The following is a 27,192-nucleotide window of genomic DNA, read 5'->3' as shown; positions in this document are numbered from 1 at the left end:
CTCACTGCACCTGCTCACTGCACCTGCTCACTGCACCTCCTCACTGCACCTGCTCTCTGCGCCTCCTCACTGCACCTGCTCTCTGCACCTCCTCACCGCACTGTGCCCCTCTGCAAAGTAGGGCTTGTGTCCCTGGAGAAGGCCTCGAGGGCTTTCAGCAGAGCACTGGCAATGCTTGGATCTCTTAGGTGTGGGCCTTGGGTCCACTTGTGGAAGAAGGAGCAGAGGAAACCAAGATGAGAGACAGGCAAGACAATGTGAGGTGGGGTGGGGAAAGGGGCAGTGGGGGCAGGGAAGCAAGGAAACTGGTTGAGGGTTCATGGTAGAGTCCTGTAGACAGCACTGGGTGTGGTAGCTGAGAGAAACAGGAGGGTGAAGGCTGAGTGTGTGCATTCCAGTTTGGTCGACTGAAGGATCGAGGAGGACGTCCTCTTAGATGAGTGGAGTTTGAAGAGCCTGTGGAACACCCCAGTGATGGTGACAGTTGTTATATTCTATGACCTTTACACATAACAAGACTAGGCACTTTAATGACGAACATTTCCTGAGGCCTGGTACCTTCAGCATCTCAGGAGATCCTGTTACCCAGCTTCCCAAGGGGTAGCGCCAGCCATCGCTACCTGAACGTGGCTTTGTCTCTGGTCCTCATTCCAGAGCACATCAGCACAGAAAGGCAGCAGCAGCATGGTGGTTAAGCACAGTGACCTTGGAGTGGGTGGCTTCGGCCTGCCTCAGGAAATTCACCATGTGACCGTGGCACATTCTCTGGACTTTAATCTCTCATCTGCAAAATGGGTATGACGATCATAGTAGCTACCTCAGGGAATTAACTGTTAGAGGAGTCAGTGTACAAGCAGCACTTAAATACCTCTTGGTGAAGGAGCAACACTATGGCATTTTCCGATTACACCCCAAATGGACCCTCCCCAGGCATTCCTTGGCCACTTTCGGGACAAAACCGGATTCTATTCTTGATGTTTCTCTTTCCCACACTTTACGAATAATCCCAGACTACCTGCTCGGTAGAGCTCACACTCAGCGGGAGCTGATCTGGGCTCCTGCCTGCTGGGCAGCAGTTGATTCCAGCCCTCTCGCTTTCCCTTGTCCCCGGTAGCAGGGTGTTTGCCAGGTGAGCGCTAATTTGCTATTTCCTATTCTGAGCCCTTCCTTGAGTCTGCAGGCCTGCCTGTGGAGCTTCCTCTGAGCTCCTAAACTGCAGCCACAGCCTGCTCCTTGGCCTCCTCCCTCGGCACCCCTCCTTAGCATGCACCTAGCTGCCAGCCACACTGAATCCTGGGCCAGGCACACTATTGAGAAGGTGTCCCTCTTCCCACCCACAACGTCACCCACCCCTCCATTCAGTGGCCAAGCTCACAGCGCAGTAGCTTTTAGCCTTAACTTTACAGCTTTCTACGGTGAAAAGGCAACCTCAGAGAAGGGCAGGAACTTGCTCGGGTTTCTACGAGAGGTTCTTCTGCGCATTCATTTCTCCAAGGTGCCTGAGCCCTGTACTAGTCCTTGTGTCAGACCTGGAGGAATGGGGGTGACTTCCGACTCCCACCCTTGCCCTGTCTGGCCTGATCCTCCAGGTTAGCCCCGCAGGAGACAGGGTCAGAGAGCTGTTGGGACTGGTGCTGCTAGGGTGATTTGTGAAGGGCATTGGTTATTGTGTCATTATAGTGTGTTTGCCCTGGGGCTGCAGCTGGTCCACCCTTTTGAAGGACTGTGTGGCATCGTGCCAAGGACTGCGGCTAAGCCAAGCGGACGGCCGTGGGCAGCAGCGCGGCCTCTCTTGCATCCCCTTGTCCGGACTCCTGGAGCCCCTTGAAAAAAGACCAGGGTGCTCCGAGAGTGGGAGCTTGTCTGACCAGTCTGCGCTCTGCAGGCAGCGCACAGCGGCTCCGCAGTGCCACCTAGAGGCCGCCAGCGTCAGGAGGCAGAAGCTGCTTTTGCTTCTGATCTTGGGCTTCAGGATTGCTCCTGCGGGGCGGAGGGGTTGGGAAGTTGCAAACTAGGAAGTGCGAAGGGCCCACAGTGTCCGTATTTGGAGAAGAACAATTCTGGATGCGTGGCTGTGTCTTCAGGCCCCTCCGCATGTCTCTGGTAGTGTACACACTCAGAGCCACCGTGAGTCAGAAAGCTCTGCAGAAACCAGGAGCTCCTCTAAGCCTCCAGTCTAACCGGATAATAGAAATAGGAGAGCAGTCCTGAGAAGCACTCAAATGCCAGAGCTGACCTGTGGCCAGATAAGGACAGCACGGCCAACCGGGCGGAAGTGGAGGGCTTTCCCGCGGGAGCTGGGCGCTAGCTAGCCGACCATTGCCAGAAGCGCGCTCAGGCTCCACTCAAGCCATGCACTCAGAGAACACCCCAAAGGGATTGAAGAAAACCTTACTTGCGTAGACTCTGGGCCGGTGGATATTCTAAATACATATCAAACCCTGAAACTCTAAAGAAAGGGGTGGATCAAATTGAATCAAAGCCTAAACCCTCCTGTGCATTACAAAACAAGGTTACAAACAAAATAACATACCTGGAAAATTACCACATATAAGAAGGACAGTGATTAATGCCCTTAATTTAGAAGGAATTTTTTACAAATCAATAGGACCAAGACAAACATTCTAGGTGGAAGATTGGAAAAACACGAACAAGGAACTCATCAACAGACGTGAAGAACCGTTAAGAAATGTTCAGCCTCAGTAGTAATCGATGGAAAGATAATTAAAGCCCCATAGATTACATGTTTTCAACTACCAGATGAACAAAGCTTTCAAAAATCAGGGCTAGCTCCTGGAGGGCTCCCGCATGTAGCCAGCAGAGCCAGCCACACGCTGCAGGAGAGCAAGCTGAGGCGAGGGTTTCGGGGAAGGCCGGCCGAGCGAAGACCTTTGCACACACAGCCCAGGCTTATCCCCGGCAGCGTCAATTTTATTAATTTCTCCTGAGGCTAGAGGATGTGTAAAGTTGTTAGTGTTCAGTGATGCTCGGAATAGCCTTGCTTTGAATAGATCCGTAAATAAGAGCCAATCTACACAAGTACAGAATCATTTAAAGTGATAAGATGAAACTCATATGTTCAGTTCTTTTTATCTGCATAAAAATGACACGTGTGTCTTCCTGGAGAAAAGATAAGCTCTTTAACATACGGGGCTGGGAGAACTGGAAATCCACATGCGGCAGAATGAACCTAGATCAGTGTCTACCAACTTGTATTAAAAGCAAAGCAAAGTGGGCCAGGGAGATAGCTCAGTAGAATAACCACTTGCCTGGCAAGTGCAAGGTCCTGAGTTCAATCCCCAGTACCGCAAAATAATAATAATAATAATAATAATACAATCAAAGTGCATCAAAAACAGCTATAAAATGAGAAACACTGAATCTTCTGGAAGGTAAACTAGGTAAAACTCTCAAAAGTATAAGCATAGGCAAGGAGTTCTTGCTCAGAACACCAATGGCACAAGAAATAATACCAATAATCCACAAATGTGCTTCTATCAAATTAAAAGGCTTCTGCATGACAAAGAGCAGAATAAAGAAACCAGAGTGAGAAAAAAATATTTGCCACCTAGTCCTCAGACAGAATATGAATGTTTACATTATAGAAATACACAAAAATAGGACTCCAAAAGACAAAAGTCAGTCAAAATGGAAAATTGCAAATAAATAAACATTTCTCAAAAGAAATACAAATGGCCAATAAGTACATGAAAAAATTTTCAGCATCTACGGCCCTTAGAGAGCTACAATCTAAACAACACCAAGATAAGAAACCCAAGATATAAATGAAGAGCAAAATAAATCCCAGCACTCAGGAGGCGGAGGCAGGAGGACCACTCTGAGTTCAAAGCCAGCCTGAGCTATATAAGCAAGTTCAAAGCCAGTCTGCCTAGGTAGCAAAAAAGGAGAGCAAAATCAAAGAAAGAGGACAAGAACAGGAAAGTAAATTTTGTGGAGAAGGGAAAGTGTGCGGGGAAGGAGAAGGAAGAAAGGGTGGGAAAGGGGAAGTGAAATGATCAAGACGCACCGGTTCCTCAGATGAGTGTAGTCAGCAGGCATCACTGGCAGAGCAACAGTAAAGCGATGCACACACCAAACACGGAAGAAACACACTGGCCTACGCTATAAAGTATTAGCGCAATTGCCTCAGAAGAAGGAAGAGTAGGATTCCACAAAGCTGTTTGACAGTTTCTCTTTTGATTTATATTTCCTTTTTGTTTCAACATAGAAATATCTATGTTTATTCTTTGCTTGCCTTTATTCTTTTAGTTCTTTTTTTAAAATTATGAGTAATACAGAGTTGTAAAACTTCAAGCCACACAGAATTATCTACATAAAGGCTTTCCTTGTCATGGCCCATCCCCCAAGAGGACAGCTGTGATCGTGGTGGACGTATTTTCTAGACGTTTGTGTCCATGTATGAATATACACATGTATATATTTTAATATAAATGGGATCACCCTATACATACTGTGCTGTAACTTGCTTTGTTCACTGAACAACATATCATGCATTGTTCAGGTCAATATCTATAGATTCACCTTATGTTTACAAAAATATGCTTTTCGCATTCTGTATACCCCATATAGATATTCCCAAGTCTCCTCTGGTTGGCCTATGATGGGATGTGCTACCATATATTCATTATGTAATGGAAATATAATAAGACATTTTCTTCAAAAAGTAGAAAAGACTAAAGCAGAGAGGGAGGCCAATAAGAAAGTAAGGGAGAGGATTTCATTTGTTCACCAGCACTCTGCTGTGGAATTAGGCTTCCTTTAACTTGACAGATATCTTGGATTCTAGATAACTGGCAGCAATTCCTGAGGTCCAGAAAAACAATCCCTTATCAAAGTCAAGAGCCCAGGGACCGTTGGAGCCTGACGGGCTTGGCTGCTCCAGGTCCCCAGGCTCAGCCAGCAGCTAGAATCAGAGCAGTGACTCTGGCTGGAAGGTGAATGACATTTGGAGAAGAAACAATGCAGCTTGAAAGAAAATCAGTCAGATAACAACTGCCACAGAGAACAAACTGTCTCTATCTTTTAAACTTTTCACATACATTTATTAATCAGTTGTGTTTCATTTCCCCAGTTTTCCAGGTTTACTGTGGTTTAGCTGACAAATGACATTGTATACATTTAAGGTGATGATTTGCTATGTGATATATCGGGAAATGATCACACAAACAAGATGGTTAGCATACCCATTACCTCATTTAGTTCGTTTGTGCAAGTGTGTGTGTGTGTGTGTGTGTGTGTGTGTGTGTGTGATGAGACATTTAAGATGTGCTCTCTTAATGTTTGCCTAGCATACACAAGGCCTTGGATTCGAACCCAGGAACAGAAGCCAGGGGCTACCGGCAAGCTGAAGCACGAGATGCAGAATGCTCGCTGGTGCCATCACGCCGCATTAGGTCCCCAGAACTGACTTGACATCGCCCCATTTCCCCACCCCTGCCTGTTTTCAGCTTCTTGGAGTCTGGTTTTTTGCCCCTGCTTGCACATCTAGATCACATCATTGTGATTTCTAGACATTGTCTTGATATTTAGGGGTGTCAGGCACGTGTTCATTCACACACTGGCCGGTGTGTAGAGCGGTGTCTGCTCAGGCACTGCCCATTTTCCTTCCTTCCTAGCCCGTGTTTGCAGGGCTCAACACTTACGTTCCTCATGTGGCGTCGGTACACGTAAATGACTTTATTCCTTTCTGCATCCTGTTTCTCTTCTCTCTATTGCTTCCTTTGCTACGTAGAAGTGGCTTCTTTTTATTTTAGGGAAGAGTCTGCAGGATGTTCAGGGTCTCACTGCTAGATGGGACTAGTATCGATCCACCTGTTTACGCCTCCCAAGAGCTGGCCGTACAGGCAGGCACCAGCACGCCCACTCTCAATTGCCGGCTCGGCGTGCCCCGGGGGGCGGGGCCGGCACGTGCAGAAGTTGACAAGACCAATGTGTAGGAGCATTTCTCCCATTTTATTTTTGTAATTTTATGATTTCAAATTAATTTTTTGTGAGTGGACAATCAATTTTCTCAACATCATTGTTAAAGATTATTTTTTTCGGGCTTGTGTATTCTTGATGCTCTTGTTGAATATGAGCTGACTGTCTATCTGTAGGTGTATTTCTCGGCTTTCTATTTTGTTCCATGGCCTTTGTCTCCGGTTTTGCCACCACTATACTGCTTTGCTACTGTACCAGTTTGCTTATCCTGGCCTTGTGATACGCTTGGAAATCAGGGAGCATATTGCTTCTACTTTGTTCTTTTTGCCCAAGATTGCTGTGGCTGTTTGGGGTCTTTTGTGCTTCCATATGAATTTCAGAATTATTATTTTTTATTTCTGTAAAAAACACCATTGGAATTTTGATAAAAATTGTACTGAGGGGCCAGGGAGATGGCTCAGTAGAATAAGCGCTTCCCTGGCAAGCATAAGGTCCTGAGTCCAATCCCTGGTTCCAAAAAATAAAATAAAATGTAAAAAGAATCGTACTGGGCTGGTAGCTCTCCTTGGGCAGGCCCCCAATCCTTCCAATTCATGAGCCTGGAAAGCCTTTTCCATGCATGGGTGTCGTTTTCAACGTCTTTCATCAATGCTCTGGAGTTTTCTGCCTATTATCTTGCCCCTTCTTGGTTAATTTACTTCCGGATTGTTTCGAAGTACCCTTCAGCACGCAGGAGAAGGCCTCTGGCTAACTGCTTCCTTCCCACCCAGCCAGCCGCCTGCTGCCGGCATCCCAGCTCGCCTGCCTTCTTTTCCACATGAGGAAGCCGGCAGACAGGAAGTTGGGCCGAGACAGGCGTGGGACTGGGAGATTCTCCTCATTTTCTGATTTGGCTCCCTTCTTTCTTCTTTTTTCTTTGTTTACCAAGACGAAAGAGTCTTCTCAGGGAGAAGACTTATTTTCCTATCCTAAATGCACACATACTGAGTATGCAGTTTGGGCAGTAAACATAAAGTCCAAAAAACCAAAGAAGAAGAAGCCGCCGTGTACTCCTTCTGGTGCGTCTTCGTAGCTCCTTTCGGGCATTGGTATTTCAGGCAGTTTTTAGTTTCAGCTCCACTGCCTTCTCCTCCTCGCTTCCAGCACATCTGTGTATGAATGCAGGCAGTTTTTTCTTCCTTTCCCCTTTTTATTAGTTTATATTTGAGATACATAATAAATACATTTATCATGGGGAATTGGTGCACATACGTATCTTAAAAAGGATCTAAGTGTGTGTAATTTTCATTCTGGTCTTCCGTGCCTTTGGATTTAGAGCAGGCAGAGCATTTTGCAGTGTGCACCTAACCATTGCTAAGCTAGGACCAGATTATATCTGAGAGACTGAACAGTTCATTATGAAGAGATTCCTGAGCTTTTTACTGAGGTCCTGCCATGAGTTTGGACTTCGACCTGCATTGCATTGGTCTTTGTGCATGGAGAACAGGATGCGCACCCGCGGGAGGCATCCCAAACAGTCCCTGAGCATCGTGTTTGCTCAACATCTTCTCTCAACTGCGCTCCAACAGGAGCTATCACTCAATGTCCTGTGCCTTGGGACTCGCAAGTCCCATGAAAAGTGGGCCGTCTTCTATTTGTTTCCCTTCTACCAAGTCAGAATCTCATGCAGTCATTTGCCTTAAAAGTCTAGGGAGCACGCTGACTACTGCAGGTGACTCCTAGCGGCCAAGAGTGACAGCTTGGGAACAGGCTCCTTTCCTGTGCTGGCCCCACCTGGACAATGAATATCCTGGCAGCAGCTCATGCTCCCTGTGTGATGGAGTGTGCCGCGGTGCTGCCTGGGAAAGTCCCCCTGAATGATGCTGTGCGCGGTGCGTATCACTTGCACGGTCCTTGGGAGTGGGTTGACAATAGCAGAAACACTTCTTTTTCACCAAAACGATGCCAGCCACAATTCCCTTTTGAAATCGAAATCAGAGGCCCCTTTGTGAAAAGAGTTACAAAAAGGGTTTACATTGTCCTCCCAGGACTTCAATAAAGAAAATGTCCTCAAAGGAAGCTGTACTCAGAGAATTTTTCATTAAGGATGGAGATAGAACTTAAAACTGTCCAAAATTTAGTTCATTTGAGAGCCAGAGAGCTGACTGCAAGTCCGTGTGACTAGGTATTACAGTACTTCAGAGGCACAGAAGTACTCAGGAGAAGAGAGAGTGCAAGAGTGCACCCACCAGGAACACTGGACCCACAAGAACACCCTCGGAGTACAAAATTGAAGGGGGTTATGCAGAAATAGTCCCTGGACATTTCAGGGCCTAATCACCCCTACTTTACAAAATTATTTCCTTCCATTATATCATTTAATCTTTGCAGAGCCCCTTGAGGGCTGGAGGGAAGGGCCAATTATCCTCATTTGGGAGATGAGCAGATTACTCCGTTCAAGTCCCAGCCTGGGGAGACAGCGGCTGAGCCAGACCTAGAACCCACGTCTCTGGGTCACCTTATCTAGCCAGCGCACCTCTCCAGCCTTGGGGTGCACATGTAAGATGAGCCTGCTCTCTAAAAGAAGCACACGAGCCATGCTGTGGGGCAGGAGGAAAAGGGCCCCATGCCCCAGAGCAAGCCCGTCCCAGCCCGTGGCTGCTTGTTCCCTAGCACTGCAGGCTGGCTAGAAGGACCCAGAAGGCTTCTACCAACTCCAGGGCCCGCTACGATCCATTCTTCTTCTTCTTCTTCTTCTTCTCATTTTACAGGGGAGAATGTAGAAGCCCAGAGAGATTAGCGTTATTGCCTAAGGCCACACAGCTTGCGTTGAAGAAATTTGAACCCAGCTAGTCTGATTCCAGAATGCTCTCGCCATTTCTATTGCCCACTGGGTACATTATTTTGAGGCTATGCAATCAGCTCCCATTTCGGTTCTCTCGTTTGAGGCTGGTCTTTATTCTTAGCAATTCACCAATCGCTAGCTAATTGCTCCGCGGGCTGCGGCGGTTCCTGGCACAGCGGAGTGCTTAGATCAAGGGAGAGTCAACAGATTCTTCCCTAAACAAGAGTGACCAGTTGGAGGGTAGTTTGTCATCCTTTTCCGGACACCAGTACGACTTGGGGAGGAGGCGGGGCCGAGCCGAAGTCCCAGCCCAGGCCTCGCCCCTCGCCCCTGCCCCGCCCAGTTCCCACGCCAGGCGCCTCAGGCCAGAGCTGGGGACTCTGACTTCCTTAGGAGTTTGCAGTGCATCAGAGCCTCCGCCCAGCTCTTTGAAAAACACAGTTCTCCTCCAGGTGTCGGAATGCTTCAGTGGCCAGATCGGTTCCCCAGCAACCGGTGAGTTAAAAAGAGGGCTCAGAGCTGGTCGAAGAAATCAAGTTTGTAAGGCCGATGTAAAGATGTTACAGACCTTTATAAAACCAGGAGAAGGGGTAAAATAGAAACTGAATTCCGCCTGCTCCTGGGGGAATTTGACCTTGTCAGATACAAAAGTTACATTTTTTGTTATATAGGTCTTGCTTTATCTTGTTCTTAAGCATCCAGCAGAAAAGTATAAAAACGAGGTATAAAAAGTAAAGCCATATTAATATGCTGAGCTGTAAAAGACTCAAGCCAAAAACTTCTGACATTGCCAGTCCTACAGATTACCCACTACTATTATGGACCAGTGGACTATATTGGGTTATTTTGCTGAATTCATGTACCTACAATATTTAAATGGCAATGGAATACCCATCTCTGAGAAAAGTAAACAAAAAAAGGGGGATATACATGAAGGACCATTTTGTAGTGAAAAAAAATATATATATGTATATACAAAATGGTATAGCTATACAGCTACTTTCTTAGTTCAATGAGAAGACAGATTTGTACTAATAGTGTTTAGACCAGATATATCTGCATCTTGTACTATGAATAACCACTATGAAGACAACAATATGCAATGTATTAATTATTGTAACTGTCCTACTAACCTGACCTGTTTTGAAACTGTCTCATTGCTACTTCTTTCTCAATAAAATTAATATAAAAAAGAAAGAAAGTGAAAACCACTCCCCATGCTCCCAATCAGTGGGAGCTGCTATCAGCGTTTTGATGGCTATGGAAACATACTGAAGGACAATATTAAGAATTTTCCCCTATTATTCAATAAAAGTTACATTTCTTGATATATAGGTCTTGCTTTATCTTGGTCTTAACCATCCAGTAGAAAAGTATAAAAACAAGGTATAAAAAGTAAAGCCATATTAATATGCTGAGCTGTAAAAGACTCAAGCCAAAAACTTCTGACATTGCCAGTCCTACGGATAACCCACTACTATTATGGACTACTGTACTATATTGGATTATTTTGCTGAACTCATGAACTTAAAATATTTAAATATCAATGGAATGCCCACCTCTGACAAAACTAAACAAAAAACGGAGACACAAATGAAGGACCATTTTGTATCTGTATATGCAAAATAGTTAGGATACAGCTACTTTCTCTTAATTGAATGAGCAGAAAGATTTTTATTAATAGTGTTTGGACAGGATTTCATGTCTGCATCTTGTATGATGAATAACCACTATGAAGATAACAATATGCAATGTATTAATTATTGAAACTGTCCTACTAGTCAGTTTTTAAACTCTTTGCTATTGTTTCTCAATAAAATCAATAAAAAATGAATAAATAAAGATAAAATAAATTGTGAAGTAAAAAAAAAATAGTCTCAAGACGTGGATTAAAACAGCTCCACCACGTGCGAGTAGCATCTTCCTGCACGGATCCCACGTCACTGTACTTTTCAGTAGTTTTCAGCTCTACATTCGTGTCGCTATCCCTGCCTCGCGTGTTTATGACTGCAGTGACAGATGATGGTGTACCCTGGTCAGAAGCTGAGGGCCAGAGCTCAGGGGCCTGGCTGGAGCTGAAGCGTGCCTGGAGGAAGCCTGCCCTCTGCAGGGCAGGCCCTGAAGTGCCACAGCCCCTGAGGGAACAAAGCCGAGCCCCGCACCTCTGCCCCAGAAGAGCAGTCGGCGGAGTGTGGGCGCCCCTCGCATGTCCCCGGAGCCCTAAACCGGCCAGCAGCGCAGGGAGTTGTGTGCCTGAGGCCCAGAGCTACGGGCTGAGGCTCTGCCTTCCCGGTGTGCAGTGAGGGAAAGCGAGGCCTCCCGCCTCAGGGCTCCTCCTGTGCGGTGCTCTCCTCCAGTCTTTTCTCCACTGCGCTCCTGGGAAGTTGTGCTACTCTCCTTGCCCCGCGGTACTGCTTTTACGTTTACTGTCGTACCCCTTAGCCTACAACGTCTGCCAATTATATCAGTCAAGTTAGCTTCATCCCTGGATACTCTGTACATTTCTTATTGTGATTGTGAGTAAGAGCTTTTCTTTTCCATTTTGCGCTCAAACTCCTAACTGGAAAATTAAGCTATCAACAAGCTTCATATATTTGTGAACTTTGGTCTGTTATCTGAACTCCTGCCAATAATTTTTAATGGGCTCTTTTACCATAGAAAATATAAAACAATTAGGAATAAGTCAAGGACGAGATATACCAAGGGTACTAAAGAAATCCGAAATAACTTAAGAAGCACATCACAGTCACAAATCGGACATCTCAACAATGTAAATATGTCCATTCTCTTCCAAATTGTTCTGCACATTTAGTGCATTGGTAATAAAAATTTCAACCTGTTTATTTTTTCCTGGTACTTGTCAGACAGATTCACTAATTAATTTATTTATTTAAAAAAATTTAAAACAGAGTGAGAAAGCAAATTAATAGATGGGTAACAATAATTAACACATTGTGTGTTGTTATCATAGTAGTTACTCAGAGTATAAGAGATAGGCATGAAATATTGTACACACAATACTAGCACAAACCAGGACTGGGGAGAGAGATTGGTGGTCTAATGCCTGCTAGGCAAGCATAAGGACGTGGGGTCAATCCCCAGTACCACATGCTGGACTGGCCCCTGAGTCCCAGATGTGCTGTGCTGACACTGAAACTGGGCATGGTGGTGCGTGCCTGTAATCCCAGTGAAGGGGAGGCTGAGACAAAACCCCATGCCAAATAAAAAGAGGGGGCTGGCGAGATAGCTCAGTGGACTAAAGCTCCTGCTTAGGCAAGTGTAGACAGGTCAGGGACCACAGTTTGATCCCCTGCACCACTTGCCACACCAGGCCTGCCCCCAGGGCGGGCTGAGAGGCCAGAGTCTGGGTGTAGGCCTGTAATCCCAGCCCTGGGAAGGCTGAAAGCAGGAGGATCACCATGCGTCTGAGCTACATAGTGAAACCCCTGTGACAACCAAATACAGAAAATAAATAATAAATAAAAGATTAAAACATTTTTAAAAATATTAGTGCAAATCTTTCTTTTTGATGAACTAAGAGGGAGAAAAACTGATATAGGGACCTCCAAATGAGACAGGGAGAAAAATGATCTCCCGACCTGACCTGCAAGAGTTCGTGCTCTCTAAAACTGAAGCATGAATTTTAGGAACAAATGGAAGTTATGAGCAGAATATATTTATTGAGGGAAAGAAAGCTCCTGTCCGAGACATGGACATGAGGGGGGCCCGAGCAGGTTGTTCCCCAGGAAGCTGTCTCTTCTAGGGACTTTTATAGTATAAAACCATGCAGGGCTAAGGTGGAGAAAGGGGGAACTGGCTTAGGTGGATGTGGGGCGGGACAAAACTGTGGTCAACCAATGGGATTACAAGCACCGTTGCTCAGGTAAAATTGACTAAGTCCAGGAGCAAATGGGGAAGGGAGTCACGTAGCAAGCGGGCAAGAATGCAGAACAGGCCCTTATATGGTAGCCATGATAATGGTTCTTCCTGTCTTTCTCGGGATGATGAGCAATCTCGGATGCCAATCTTCAGGGAGGTCGGCCTTTGTTTGCTCTTTGGTCTGTAGGGCTGGCTCACAGCAGGAGCACTGTCCCTCCCACAGTTGTGAGGCATCTTGTCTTCTGTGGCATCTCCTCGAGGGCCTGGCCCTGGCTGACTGCCTAATTCAGTTGCCTGCAACACATATATCTTTTCCTTTATTTCCCTCATTGCAGTTTCTTCTTTCTTTTGAATAGTTTCTTCCCAATTCACATCTACTGTACATTTTAGAGCATATTTACTCTTTCAGTTGCTCACACTAGGGACACAGTATGACGTTTGCACATGTGTGTCTGATTTATTTCACTTATGAGTATGGTCTCTAGTTGCATCCTTTTATGTATAAGTCTCAATGTTATCCTTCTTTATGGCTGAGTAGTACTCCATTATATTAAAAAAAGTCTTTTTATCCATTCCTTGGTTGAGGGGCATTGGAGTTGCTTCCAGGATTCAGCAATTGCAAATTGTGCTGCTATAAACATGGTTGCACATATATTGCTGTGGTGTGATGTTTTTAATTCTTCTGGAGACATACTTAGAAGGGGAAGGGCTGGGTCAAATGGGACCTCTAATCCCAGGGCTACTTTTGAGGAATCTCCACACTGATTTCCACAGTGATTGGGCCAGTCTACACTCACATCAACAGTGGAGAAGGGTTCCCTTTTCCCCACAGCCTCTCCAGTGTTTGTTATTGGTTGACTTCTTGATGACAGCCGTTCTTTCTGGAGTGATTTGGAATCTCAGTGTTGTTTTCATTTGCATCTCTTGGTTGACTGATGACGTTGAACATTTTTTCATATGTTTATTTGCTGCTTGTCTTTCTTCATCTGAGAAGTGTGTATTCATTTTAGATGACCTTTTTGTATTGGGTCTTTTCATTGGAGGGGAGCTGATTTTTTTTCAATTTTTTGTATGTTCTAGATATAAGTCCTTTGTCTGAGGCACAAATAGGTATAAGTTTCTTTTTTTTTTTTTTGGCCAGCTCAGCCTACCCTGAGGACAGGACTGGCATGGCATGCGGTGACGGAGATCAAACCGCCATTCCCTGCGCCTGCCTAAGTTTGCCTAAGCAGGCGCTTTAGAACACTGTGCTATCTCACCACCCCACAACTAAATACAAGTCTACCCTGCTCTGTGGCTTGTCTTTTCACTCTGTTGGTGATTTCTTTTGTTGTGCAAAAGCTTTTTAATAGGATGAGATCCCATTTGTTGTTTCTTTGTAGTATTATCCGTACAGTTCGGGTTTTATTCATGAACTCTCTGCCTATCTCTATGTCTTCAAGATTTTTACCTATTTTCCACTGAGCCAAGTTTTTTTTTTTTTCCCCAGAACCAGGGATTGAACTCAGGCCCTTGCACTTGCCAGGGAAGTGCCTATTCCATTGAGCCATCTCCCCGGCCCCTAAGTTTTTTTTTCCTATTTTCTCTTCCCGTAGCCTTAGTGTTTCTGTTTTAATATTTAGATCTTTAATACTGCACATAAAAGACCCCAAAATCTTCACCAAAAGACTTTAAATTTAACAACCAAGTTCAGTAGTGTAGCTGGATACAAAGTCAACACTCAAAAATCAGTAGCATTTCTGTACACAAGCAAGAAATTCACTGAGAGAAATTATGGAAGCCATACTTTTCACAATAACATTCAAAAAAATTGAAATACTTTGGAATCAATCTAACAAAGGAAGGAAAAGATCTATACATTGAAAATTGCAGTACTCTGAGAAAGGAAATTGAAGATAATAGAAAATTGAAAGATACCTCTTGCTCTTGGAGAGGAAGAGCCAACACTGTGAAAATGGCCATACTCCCAGAATTGTTACACAGATTTAATGCAATCTCAATCAAAATACCATTAGCATACCTTACAGAACTAGAGAAAACATTTCTAAAATTCATCTGGAAACAGAAGAGAACTAGAATAACAAAAGCAGTTTTGGGCAACAAAGGCAAGTCAGGGCCATTGTAATCCCTGACCTAAATTATACTGCAAAGCTATGTGATAAAATCAATATGGTGTTGGGCAAAAAATGGACCTGGAGATTAGTGGAATAGATGAGAAGACGCAGACACAAACACACTCAGCCACCTTTGACAAAGGGGCCAAACATGTACATGAGAAGAAGGATAGCCTCTTTAATAAATAGTGCTGGGAGGGCCGGTCAGATAGCCCAGCAGATTAAGGCACCTGCTTACGCAGATGAAGGGCCAGGGGTTCGATCCCCAGCTTGCCATGCCAGCCCTGCCCCCTGGGGTGCACTGAGATGGCAATTGAGACTGTAATCCCAGTGCTTGGTAGGCTGAAAAACAGGAAGAATCACTATGAGTCCAATCTGTGTAGTGAGACCCTGTAGCTCCTGTACTAAATACATAATAAATAAATAAATAAATAAACAAACAGTGGTGGAAAAACTGGCTCTCCACATGCCAAAGCTAAGATTGGATACATGCCTATCACTATACTATAATCTAAAGTTAAGATTTGTGTTTTAACATTTAGTCAAAGATCTAAATGTTAAAATACAAATTTACATTAGAGAACAAACGTCCCAGGAAAGCTGATGTTTCTGAAGGAGAGTGGGCCGAGGAGCCTGACTTTACGAGCTGGTGCAACTGTCTTGGTGAGTTGTTCAGGTCGGTGAGAAAGGGGTGGACTACTTGCACAACGGTAAGGAAACGACTACTTACGCACAGAGATGAAATCTGGTGCCCCCCTCTTGCCATATGGAAAAGTGCATTCCATGTGAATTAGAGGCTAACCTGTGGGCTTCAGGGCTAGGAAAATAGAGGAAATGCATTCTTCTCTATTGCTCCCACTCATAACCAGAAAGATCCTAGGCAAGATACATAATTATCAGAAATTCTGGAAGGTGGAGGAAAAGAAGGAAGGCTGACTTGGCACTCAAACCTAAAGGGATGCCTCCTAAGCTAGGACCACCACCACCAAGAGGCGCTAATGGGGGAAGGCACAAGGAGTCCTAAGAGAAGCCTGTTCTCTCAAGCCATTCCCCCTACAACTGAGTGCAGGGCTGTTATTGGTTAAACCTGCTGTGCTCCAGGGGGACAACTTTGAGAGAAGCATGTCCCCTGCCGACCTGATGGTGGAGATACCTGGAGGTGGAGGGCAGTGAGCCATCCCTACCCTGGACTAGAGAGCCGGTGTACCTCCCCTTACCTGCCTGGGGAATGAGGTGGGCCTTACTCGAAACCCACATAAAATGGATCTCAGATCTAAATACCACACATGAAACTATGAAGTATGTGGAAGAAAGCACAGAAGAAAATGTTCTTAGCCTGGTATTCTTGGACATGGTACTAGAAGCATAACAACTACGAATGAATAAATGGACTTTCTCAAAATTAAGAACATTTACTTTGCAAAAGACATTGTGAGCAAGACCTAAAGCCAAGCACAGATTCGAAGACAGAACTTGCAAGGCACTTGTGACAAAAGGCTTGAAGCTGGAGCATAGAAAGAATTCTCAAATCTGCATAGTAAGAAAGCAAATGATTCAACGGAGAAAAAAAGGCTAAGAAACTTCAGAGAGGAAGTTGAGATGGCAAATAAGCACATGGAAAGATGTTCATTAGCGTTAGTCATTAGGAAAATATAAATTGAAACCACAGTGAGAGAAGTACCACAGTGAGACACCAGTATATGTTCACTAGAATAAGTAAAATAAAAATAAATAGAAGACTGCGGCAGCAGTCCATGCTGAAGGCGTGAGGAAGCTGGATCCTTCTGCCTCGCTGGTGGGGGCATGAAATATACTTCCTCTGTGGAAAACAGAAGAAGTGTAGCTGTTTCTTAGCTGGCGCTTCTTACACTTAAGCATACATTAGGGTGACTCGGCAGTGCCACTCCTGGTGTCTTTGTCCCTAAGGATGAAGGAACACTCACACCTGAGTTCACACATGAATCTGCACATGAATGTTCGCAGCAGCTTTATTCTGACAGCTGAAAGCCAAACGCTGCTTATGTGTGGATTGATACAGAAAAATATGGCACATGCGTGCAATGAGAGAAACACTATTAACACATAAAATGACCATTTGGATGGATCTCAGGGGCGCTGAATGAGTAAGAAGAGCCAGCATTAAAAGGTTATACATTATAGTTTTGTGTTTACATAGCATTCTTAGTTAAAAGATAATGATAGTGATCTCACCCATTTCTGTTGCCCGGGATTAGCCTGAGCAGAGCGCAGCATAAGAGAATATGCCAGCTGTGGTGGCGAGTAAACAAATATACATATGGGGTCAAATTTCATGGTATCGTGCACCACTGCGCAAAGAACATAGGCACTCCTAGCATATCTTTTCAGTTTTTATGAGTCTAAAATTATCTTAAAAATTATCATAGAACTGAAAAACAAGAATATAGGTTATTTGGACTGCAACATTTACAACTTTGGGTTAGGGTAGAATTTCTTAAACAAGACACAAAAAAGGAGACAACAAGGAGAAAGACTTGTAAAAGGCTGGTAATTGAAGACTGAGTACCGTTAAGAACTTCTGTTCTTCCACATACCTCCATTTGGGGTTGGGAGTACAGTCTAGGGCTAGAGCAGCTGCCTGCCGTGGGGAGGCCCCAAGCTCAGTCTCCAGCTCCATAGAGGAAACGCAAGTGTCTCATCTCCAAACCCAGTTCTGTTCGGAGATGCTTGGGGTGAGGACTTCAGCACATGAATTGCCAGGCACAACTGGCTCCTAACGTACTCTCAACCAACCGGCAATATTGCTGTCCAGTAGAAGCATGTATCTGTGCACCTGGAGACGCGTATGTTTATGGGCACGCTAGTGGGAATGAATGCTTCCCCCTAAAACTGGGAGTGAAACAGTGATGCCATGCTTCTCCTTCATATTCAGCACTGCGCTGAGGGTTTTAGGCATACAACCAGCAAGGAGAAGATGGAGTGCTTTCAGGTTGGAAGGGGAAGAATAAAGCTATCTGTATTCATGCGTAGTGTGACTGTCTATGTAAAAAATGCTTAAGGAATCTGCAGAAGCACTACTGGAATAAGGAACGATGCCAATGCCAATATACAAAAGGTTACTTCTCTTTCTATTTTCTATAAAAATAATTGAAAACAGAAATATAAAAGAAGCGTCCATTTAAAAAGAGAACAAAGTTGGACTTAGACCATCAGACTTCAAGACTTCCTATAATGCTAAGGCAGCAAGCCACAATACCATGGGTGAAAGTCATGACACATGGATCAATGGGGGCAGCCACGTGCAGAAATAGGCAGTGATAACTGGGTTTTTCTTTTTTAAAGGATACAATATACTAAAAACAAAGAGCATTAGCAACGATACAAAAGTTCATTAAACAAAGTAATGGGAATTCAACAGTGGTTGCTGTGTTGCATGATATCATTCAAATTAGTTGTTTAGGTTACCAGGTATAAGCTACTCCCCGGCCCCGCCCTTCTTTCTTCTGTCCTTTTCTTCATCCCAGTTTTTCCTTCTCATTGTGCCTTTCAGGTTATATTTACTCATTCAGGTTCTCACACTAGCAAGACAATATGGTGTTTGCACATGCCGGTCTGATTTACTTCACTTACAAACACAGTCTCTAATTGCATCCATTTATCTATAAAAGCCTCAAAATTATCTTTTTTAATAGCTGAGTAATATTCAATTGTGCAAACATCCCCTATCTCTTTTTCAATCCATTGCTCAGGATTCCAAGATTAGTCGTGGCACATGGCACTGCTATAAACACGGGTGCACACATATCTCTGTACTATGATGATGTCAGTGCTTTTGGAAAAATACTTCGGAAGGGAATAGCTGGCTTGAATGGGGCCTCCAGTCCTAGTTTTCTGAAGAATTTGCATGCTGATTTCCATAGTGGTTGTACCAGCCTGCTCTCCCACCAGCAGTGGAGAAGGGCTCCTTTTCCCCACAGCCTCTCCAGCATTTGTTCTTGGTTGACTTCTTGATGACAGCCATTCTTTCTGGCATAAGATGGTATCTCAGTGTTGTTTAAATTTTCATCTCTTCAATCACCAATGATGTTGAACATTTTTTCATATATTTATTTGCCATTTGTATTTCATTTGTGAAGTGTATATTCATCTCCAATACCCATTTTTGGATTGGGTCTTTGAATTTGGGGGACCTGATTTTTTAAAAATTCTTTATATATTCTAAATAGAAGTCCTTTGTCAGAGGGACAGTCAGCTATAATTTTTTTCCCAATTTGTGTGTTATCTTTTTACTCTGTTGGTGATTTCTTTTGAAGTGCTGAAATTTTTCAAAAAAATGAGATCTCAATTACTGATTCTTTGAAGTATTTCTCAAGCATTTTGATTTTTGTTCATAAACAATATAATCCTGTGTCTTTAAGACTCAACTGGGTTGGTTTTTTTTTCGAGACGCAGATTTTTCAACAGATGGTGCAAAGCAATGGGCTTGGGTTCCTATCTCACACCACTTACGAAGGGGGGCTCAGAAAAGTGTTTAGAGGCTTACATTTAGGATCTAAAATTATAAAGTTTCTGCAGGCTAACAGGGGAAAATATTTGTGGCCTTGGCTTATGCAAAGATTGTTTAGATAGGGTGAATGAAAGTGTAAGCGGTATACGAAGAATTTTGATATAATGTGTAAACTGGACTTCAGTAAAATACAAGAATATCAGTTGTGCTTTCTAGGAGCTACTGTGAAGAAGAAAAGGCAAAGCCCAAGTCGGGAAGCAACTGTCTTTAAAGCATGTATCTGACAAAGGGAGTGGTAACCAAGGCGTATGAACCACTCTCTAAGCTGTCTCTCGGACCTCCAAGGCCTCACCCCTGGAACCTGTGAGTGTTATCTCATGTGCTGCAGATGTGATTTCATTAAGGCTTCAAAATAGGGGGATTATTCTGGGTTCTCCGTGAAAGCCCTAAATCAAAAGTATTCTAACCAGAGGGAAGCAGACAGAGATTTGGCTACAGAAAGAAGTACATAATGTGACCACACAGGAAGACACTGTGGTGACACAGCGATAAGCTCAGGAATAATAGCAACCAGCAGAAGCCGGAAGAGACAGGAAGTGTTCCCCCTTGGAACTTCTAGAAGGAAGCAGCCTAATGACATCTTGCCTGACACCTGGGCTGACACTGCATAAGACCCAGTTCTGCCTTCTGGCTCCCAGAACTGCAAGAATATATTTCTTCTGTTTTAAGATGCTGAATTCATGGCAGTGTGTGACAGAAGCCCTAAGAAACTAATATAGTTCAGCAATAAGTGAAAAGTCTAACGAAAATAGGCAAAAGACTTGAGCCGACACTTCTCCCACAAGAAAAAAAGAATGGCAAATAAACAATGATCAAAGTTATTAGTCATTAGAAAAAAGTAAACTAAAACTGTGAGCTACAACTACACCCCTATTAGAATGACTAGAATTTTAAAAATAGATGACTCTGGACCAACTGGGATTCTCATACATTGCTGATGGGAATGCAAAATTGGACTTTGTACATCAGTGTGATGGTTTCTTCCATAGTTAAACACCTATTTACCATATAGCCTAGTAACCCACCCCCAGATATTTACAGAAATATTTTCATGTGAAACATTAAATGTGGAAGGGTGCCCGCTCTCCTCCTCCCTCAGTCTCTGCTACCTCCTGTCCACCATGTCATGAGCTGTTCCTCCGCTGTCATGTGCCTCATCATGCTGCCCTGCTTGGTGCCAGCTCCCTCTGCCCTGAAACCCCTACACACTGTGGGCCGAAGGAAACCTGTCCTTCTCACAGTTGTGGGTGGGGGCTATTGGGTCCCAGCAAGGAGAAGGTAACTAAGCCAGATACGCTTCCATTCATACACCATTCTGGAAAAATGAAAGCTGTTGCAATGGTAATCACATCATTGGCTGCCAGGGATTGGACCTGAGGGTGGGAGGAGGGAGCTGTGGGTTCATGAAAAAAATCTAGTCTCTTGATATGGTGGTAAATTATATGACTACACGAGTTTTTCAAAAGTTACAGAACTGTATACCTGAAAAAAAATGAGTTTTATTGTGAGTACATTATTCTTGAGATAAGAAGAAGCCTTGGATCGATATACTAAGTTGCAACAATGACCACATAGATGAATGTTATTGACATCATGAATGGGCGTAGTACGTTTAGAAAGAGACGCCATGTGAGGGCACCAGGGTAAGACAGCTGTCTGGGACCAGGAAGGGGGTCCTCACTCCAAGCCATGGGCACGGGGCTGCAACAGTAGAGGCTGAAGCGGGAAAGCCTCAAGCTTGGGCAACTCAGACTTAGTGAGGCCCTGTCTGCAAAGAAAAAATAAAGACATGACAGGAGGTTTAGCTCAGTGCAAAGGTCCCGGGTTCAATCCGCAGTACCACAGCAAGAAGCAAAATAAAGTGAAGCAAAACAAAACAGAACCTAAGCATGCTGGCACTGTGATCTTGTTTTTTGAATGTGGTACAGGGTCTCACTACACACCTTGGACTTGCAGTGATCCTCCTGTTTTCAGCCTCCCTAGTGCTGGGATTGCAGGGGTGCGCCACCACACCCGGTCTCGGTGGCCTACTCAGAGCACTCGGGGGCAAGGCCGGCATGGCATACAGAACAGGGAATTGAACCCCAGTCCCTGTCCTTGCCTAAGCAGGTGTTTAGTCTGCTGAGCTATCTCTCCAGCTCTTGGCACTGTGATCTTGGACTTCCACTGGCAGGACAGTGAGAGATAAAGATCTGTTGTTTAAGTCCCACGGTCTGCTCTGTTATGGCAGCTGGATCAGCACAGGCTGTATCAGACACACACACACACACACACACACACACACACGCGCGCGCGCCTGCTTACAGAAGCACATTAACACTGTTCCTCCACGGGCCTCAGGCTCTCTCTTTCCTTCACTCCTGCCTTGATCTGTGGCCCTGGAAACAATACTTTCCTTCTGAGACCCGAGCTCGGCCTTTGGGAGGTGAGAACGCGAGCTCGCCTCCTTCTGGCTCGGGGCCCTTGCCCTTGTCATTCCCTTGCTCATTCCTTGGCCTGGGACAGTGCGCTGACCCACAGAGGCACTCAGGTTCACTCTGCCGTCAGCCCTGGAGAGAAACCTTCCCCTCTGTCCAGCGAAGCGCCCTGTCACTCTTGCCCTGGTTGCTGTAGTCCCGGCTGCCTACCCTGCTCTTGGAAGCGGCTCTCATTTGGTGTGTTTGGCCCTCTAGAGGATGAGCGCTCTGAAGAACGAGCCCTTGGCCGGTTTCGTTTACTGCTGCTGTTTCCCAAGCACTGAGAACAACGCCTGGCTCAATATTTATTGAACAAATGGCTGCCTACACATTCCACAGCGATCCCTTTCGAATCTGTCACCTCCTCAAACATTTTCACAATCTCGAGGAATTTACAATGTAATCACTGGGACGCAAGCCCAAAATGAAACAGCTGTCGCCTGAGTCAGTATGAACGGACGCGCTGGAACGGAACGGGGAGGACTGAGTGCAGAAGGGAAACGGACCTTGGGGTTGGCGAAGTGACCCTAGGTGTGGATTTTGTGTCTGGGGTCGTGAGAGCGCGCAGTGTGAGCCAGCCTGAGCCTTACAGTCCAGGCCCTCCTGGGATGCCTCTTGACCGGGCAGCTCCCATCGGAGTCATCCCGTGCACCTGGGAAATGCTCTCTCTGAAGGCCTCCCAGCCAAACCTCAGTAGCCTGCATCATGAGAAGCGCAGGGCGCGCCCGTCACTCCACTCCTCCAGCCTCCCAGCTAAGCAGAGGCCAGCTTTGGAAAAAGTGACAGGCTGCCCTGAGTGCAGGGTGGAAGCCAAGCGCCAGCCCTTTGCACTGCAGGCCCTCATCAACTAAGACAGCCCAAGGCGTTGAGCTCACGGCCCGCCGGGCTGCCCCACAGAGGCCTGCAGCTGCCACACTTGGCCACCACCCAGCGTTCTGCTGTGCTACTGCTGGCACAGGCCCCGGAGCCTCACCCCGTCCGCATCTTCTCTTGGCAGCAGCAGCTCTTCCCCTTGTGGGCATCAAGCTGTAAGTTCTCTCTCCTAGGTCCTCCTCCATCCCAGAAGCAGGCTTGGAGGCCTCGGTGGAGGCTGGCTTGCTCTAGCCCTTCCAGCTAACATCCAAAACCCTTGCCTTGCACTGCCAGATCCCCCGACCTTCTGCGTTTACCTGGGTCATTGATCACCCCCTAACAAGATTTCCTGGGTTGGTATTTATTGCCCATCTCCCTCCTTTGGGAGATAGCCCCAGAGGGTCAAGAGTTTGGATCAGTTTTGCTCACTATTGTGACCAAATGTGTATTCCCAGCGCCCATACACTTGCTGGTGCTTGTATCTTTCAGTTATTTGCTTCTCACGAGGATGGTACTGTCCTATATTTATTTCACAAATAATGAACCTAAAGCTAGGTGTGGTGGTGCATGTCTATCATGGTAGCACTTGTGGGGCTGATACAGGAGGGTCACTGCAAGCTGAAGTTCAGCCTGGGCTGCATATTGAGATCAAAGCCAGTTTAGACTATAGAGTGAGACCAAAAGCCAAAAAAAAATAAACAGACAAATAAATAAATACCAAAGCACAAAGAATTAAGTAATTTGCTCAAGGCCACATGGCTGGTGAATGACAGAGGTGGGCTCTGAAGCCAGGCTTAGCCCTAACTGCTATGGATACAACTAAAAACCAAAATGAAACAATGCCTTGTATGTAGCAAGCACTCAGTAAATGAATGCGAGACCAAATCAGTGACTGGAAGTCACAAAGACGCAGGAAACCAACTCTTCGAGCAATAAGCTGACCCCAAAGGGTGGCGCAGGCATGGGACATCAACACTGTATACCTCTGATCCAAAACAGACTGAATGACTGACTGAAGGGCGACAGTTGTGCTCAGAGGTGGGAGGAGTCAAGGCCTGGTCACTGAAACTGCTTCAGGGCAGAAGGCAGAAGTTCCAAAGAAAATGACAAGAGGCTTTATCACAGGCCATTGTGAGAGTGGGTGGTGCACTCCCAGGAGGGATGTCTCATGCCAGTGGAAAGTAAAGACAAGGTTTGGTGGCGCATGATTGCCGTCCAGAGAAGGGATGCCCCGAGTGTTCCCCCACTTAGCAGCCATGTGGGAGTGATTCACTGTTCCCAGCTCTGTCCTCCTCAGGGGCACATCTTCCTTGGGGGTCCAGGTCGTATCTGGGAGAGGCGTAAGCGCATGTGAAGTTCACAGGGAGCCACAGGGCTTCTTGCCGATCTGAGCCCTCGCTCCTCCTTTCTTTGCCTTCTCTTTTCTTGCTTTCTTCCTATTCACAGGATCTCACTTCTGGCTCCTGTATATACCCCTTTCTTCCCTCCAGCCACCTTGGGGGTCTAATTCGGGCCCTACCCGCCCCTTGCATGGTGGCTCGTTTCTCCACCTGCTCTGCCATGGTCTGGTGCGGCAAGTCCCTGCTACATGCAAGCTTCGGGCCAGGGAAAGCGCTGCCCTCTTCACCCCCTTGACTTCGCCATGTGAGAAATGAAAGGGTTAGAGTCTGTGATCTTGAAAGCTCCTTCCAGCTGCAACCTGCCAGCGGAGGGCTTCAGTGCCCCCCTTTGAAGCTCTGAGGGTTCACAGGGAAATGATTACCATAAAAAGGTTTCCAGGTTGGCGCACTGGCTTCTGTCAGGGCCTCACTGTTTGACAACTGTTGTGTAGTCTTAAGTGATATTTACATACAAAACGTTTTACTGTGAGATAGCATCATTCCTATGGTGTCAGGGGCCAAGGGCAACGCCGCATTACAAGGCTTCCCTGTTAGATGAAGAACGAAAGATTTATTCACTCTTTCAGCTAAACCCAACTGTGTACATAACTCTGTATTAGGCACCATAAAAATAGACATGATCTTACCACAGGTTCGCAGAACACAAAGTCAGCCAATTTGGGGAGGAAGGGGCTAGTCGTCTAGAATAATCCACCCTCCTTCCCCACCCTAAAGTGAGGACCCATCCGCTCTACCTACTACCTGGCAAGGGGGCAGATCTCATTGCATGGCAGCTCTGGAAGGCTACTAGTTAGAAACCGATTCTTCACAATGCCTTTAGAGTCCTCCTAGTCCTACGTAGATCCAGTCCTGACTCTTGATAGATGGGACGATGGAAGAGGCCGTGCTCAGAGTGACCCAGAATCTCCACACAGGGCCACACTTCCACCCAGACATTTTCCTCCTGGCTCTTTCTTCCCTGTGGTGAATTCAGCAGGACTTGACGAGTGAGCATGTATGTGTCAGAGCATCGGAAAACCACAGCACACGATTGCCAGACGAAGGAAACGGCCACTCAGCACAGGCCATCCGCCTCCCTCTGCAGTTCTACAGCTAGGGCTTGATGGGGGAGTCAGATTCAAGGCCAGAGCTCTGGCTCTCAGTCTAGTCCTTCCCATGGAATCCGCCTGCCTCCTCACTGGGTCCTGTTGTCGCCCTTGCGGACAACGTAGGTGAGACACCAGAGTGCTCAAAGTGGGGACACACATGTCACTCTAAAAGAATCCATCAAGGGGGTCAAACAGAAAAGACTTGGTAGTGCCCAAAGAGAGATATAGGGAGCTGGTTGACAGTCAGGACAACTCAGTGAGGTGTGGTCACCAACAAGCATTGGGCCAGATTAACAGAGGTCAGCATCCCAAACATGGGAGGGGATACTTGCACTGACTTGTGCCACCAACAGCACTAACCTGAAAGCCACAAACAAGAAATGGCACTTGGAAAGTGGAAGAAAGAGGATGACAGCACTTTGGAGGAGACATAGCATCCGCCCATTGCAGATCAGCAAGTTCTGGTTGTCATACAAACTTGTCCAAGGTGTGTGTGGGGGGCATCTGGGGTGTTTGTACACACACACATGCAAACACATGGCTTGGCTTCTTGTACCTGTGTGCTTTTAAGGAAGATGCAAATTAATACATAATTCTCCCCATCGAAAGATAAAAAGCTTCTCCCTTCCCTTTTTGTTCAGAATGTCTTGTTGCTTTTCTGGGAATGTATATAAACTTTTATTCCTTCCTTTTTTCCATATTTATTGAACATAACTTACAAATAAGCCTTATGTATTTTATGTGGACAATGTGATGTTTTTAGATATATATATATATATATAGTCAAATTATTGCTGTAAGTGGACTGATTAACATATTCATCATCTCACATACATATAGAAATTCTTAATTTCATCAGCTTAGAAACATTTTATAGTACCCTGAGTCAAAAAATACTCCTAAATAAGAAGAAAAATATTCTGGTCACCTCATTTTCAGGGATAGATTGAAGCAGTTAAGATGTCTCTATATCTCTCTACATAAATGTATTTTGGAAAACAAATTGGCAATGCGACATGTCCTGTTTGTAACCTGCTGTTTCACTTACTGAAGTATAGTGGAAACTCTCCTCCTCGCCGTCATGATCTGCTGATAGAAGTAATTCCTCCTTTGCCCTCCTTCCACCTGGATCCTTTATTTGCTCCCCATGTCTAGTAATAAGCTGCCGTCTACCCTCACGCCATCTCGTTTAGATTTCTCATGTCAGGGAAGCGGTGTGAGACCTTGGAGCCTGGCTAGCATGATGAACTTCAGTGCCATCCACGTTTTTGCTTTTTGCCGGTGACATACTCCACTGCATGTGTACACCACATTCTCTTTATCCAACCGTCGGTGGTGCACACGTAGAGTGGTTCCGTATCTTGCCTATTGTGAGTTGGACTGCAATAAACATGAAAATGCAGATGTCCCTATGCTAGGCTGACTTAAATGGCTTCCAGTATTTACCGAGTGGTATGGCTTGGCCTATGATAGCTCTAGTTTGAGTTTTTTGCGGAACTTCTATATTGATTTCCATAGTGGTTGTACTAATTTTCATTCTCACAGCAGTGTAGAAGGGTTCCTTTTCCCCTGCATCCTTGCCAGTATTTATCACTTATAATATTATAATATTCTTTTTGTTTTTGTATTTAGTACAGAGTCTACGGGGTCTCACTATGTAGATCAGGCTTGCAGTGATTCTCCTGTTTTCAGTCTCCCAAAAGCTGGGATTACAGACATGCAGCACCACACCCAGTCCGAATTGCCATCCCAGCACACCACAGGGGCGGGAGGCTCGGCAGGCCCGGGGATCGAACCCCAGACCCTGCACCTGCTTGCAGGCGCTTTAGTCCACTGAGCTATTTGGCCGGCCTTAATATTCTTGATTATAGCCACTCTGAATGGGGTGAGATGACAACTCAGCGTAGTTTTGATTTGGCTTGGTCTAATGGCTGAAGATGTTGAATACTTTTTTATCTATTTATTGGCCATTTGTATTTCTTATTTGAAAAGTGTCTCCACAATTCATTTACCCATGTATTGATTGGATTTTTCTTTTCTTTTCTTTTCTTTTCTTTTCTTTTCTTTTCTTTTCTTTTCTTTCTTTCTTTCTT

The 27,192-nt window shown here is 45.4% G+C and overlaps 1 protein-coding gene across 1 annotated transcript in view; it reads left to right on the top strand.

Annotated features, from left to right (window-relative positions):
• The first annotated feature begins 9,155 nt into the window (after window positions 1-9,155).
• Window positions 9,156-27,192, top strand: part of Vma21 (VMA21, vacuolar ATPase assembly factor) — a 40,618-nt gene continuing 22,581 nt past the window's right edge. Inside the window, exon 1 of the mRNA XM_023706282.1 lies at window positions 9,156-9,259. Within this exon, the coding sequence (XP_023562050.1) occupies window positions 9,225-9,259 (35 nt within the window). The 5' untranslated portion in view covers window positions 9,156-9,224. The remainder of the gene's footprint in view (window positions 9,260-27,192) is intronic.

This window comes from Octodon degus, unplaced genomic scaffold (genome assembly GCF_000260255.1).
Source record: "Octodon degus isolate 3935 unplaced genomic scaffold, OctDeg1.0 scaffold00249, whole genome shotgun sequence".
NCBI classification, from domain to species: domain Eukaryota; kingdom Metazoa; phylum Chordata; class Mammalia; order Rodentia; family Octodontidae; genus Octodon; species Octodon degus.
This window is presented reverse-complemented; position numbering and strand designations above follow the sequence as displayed.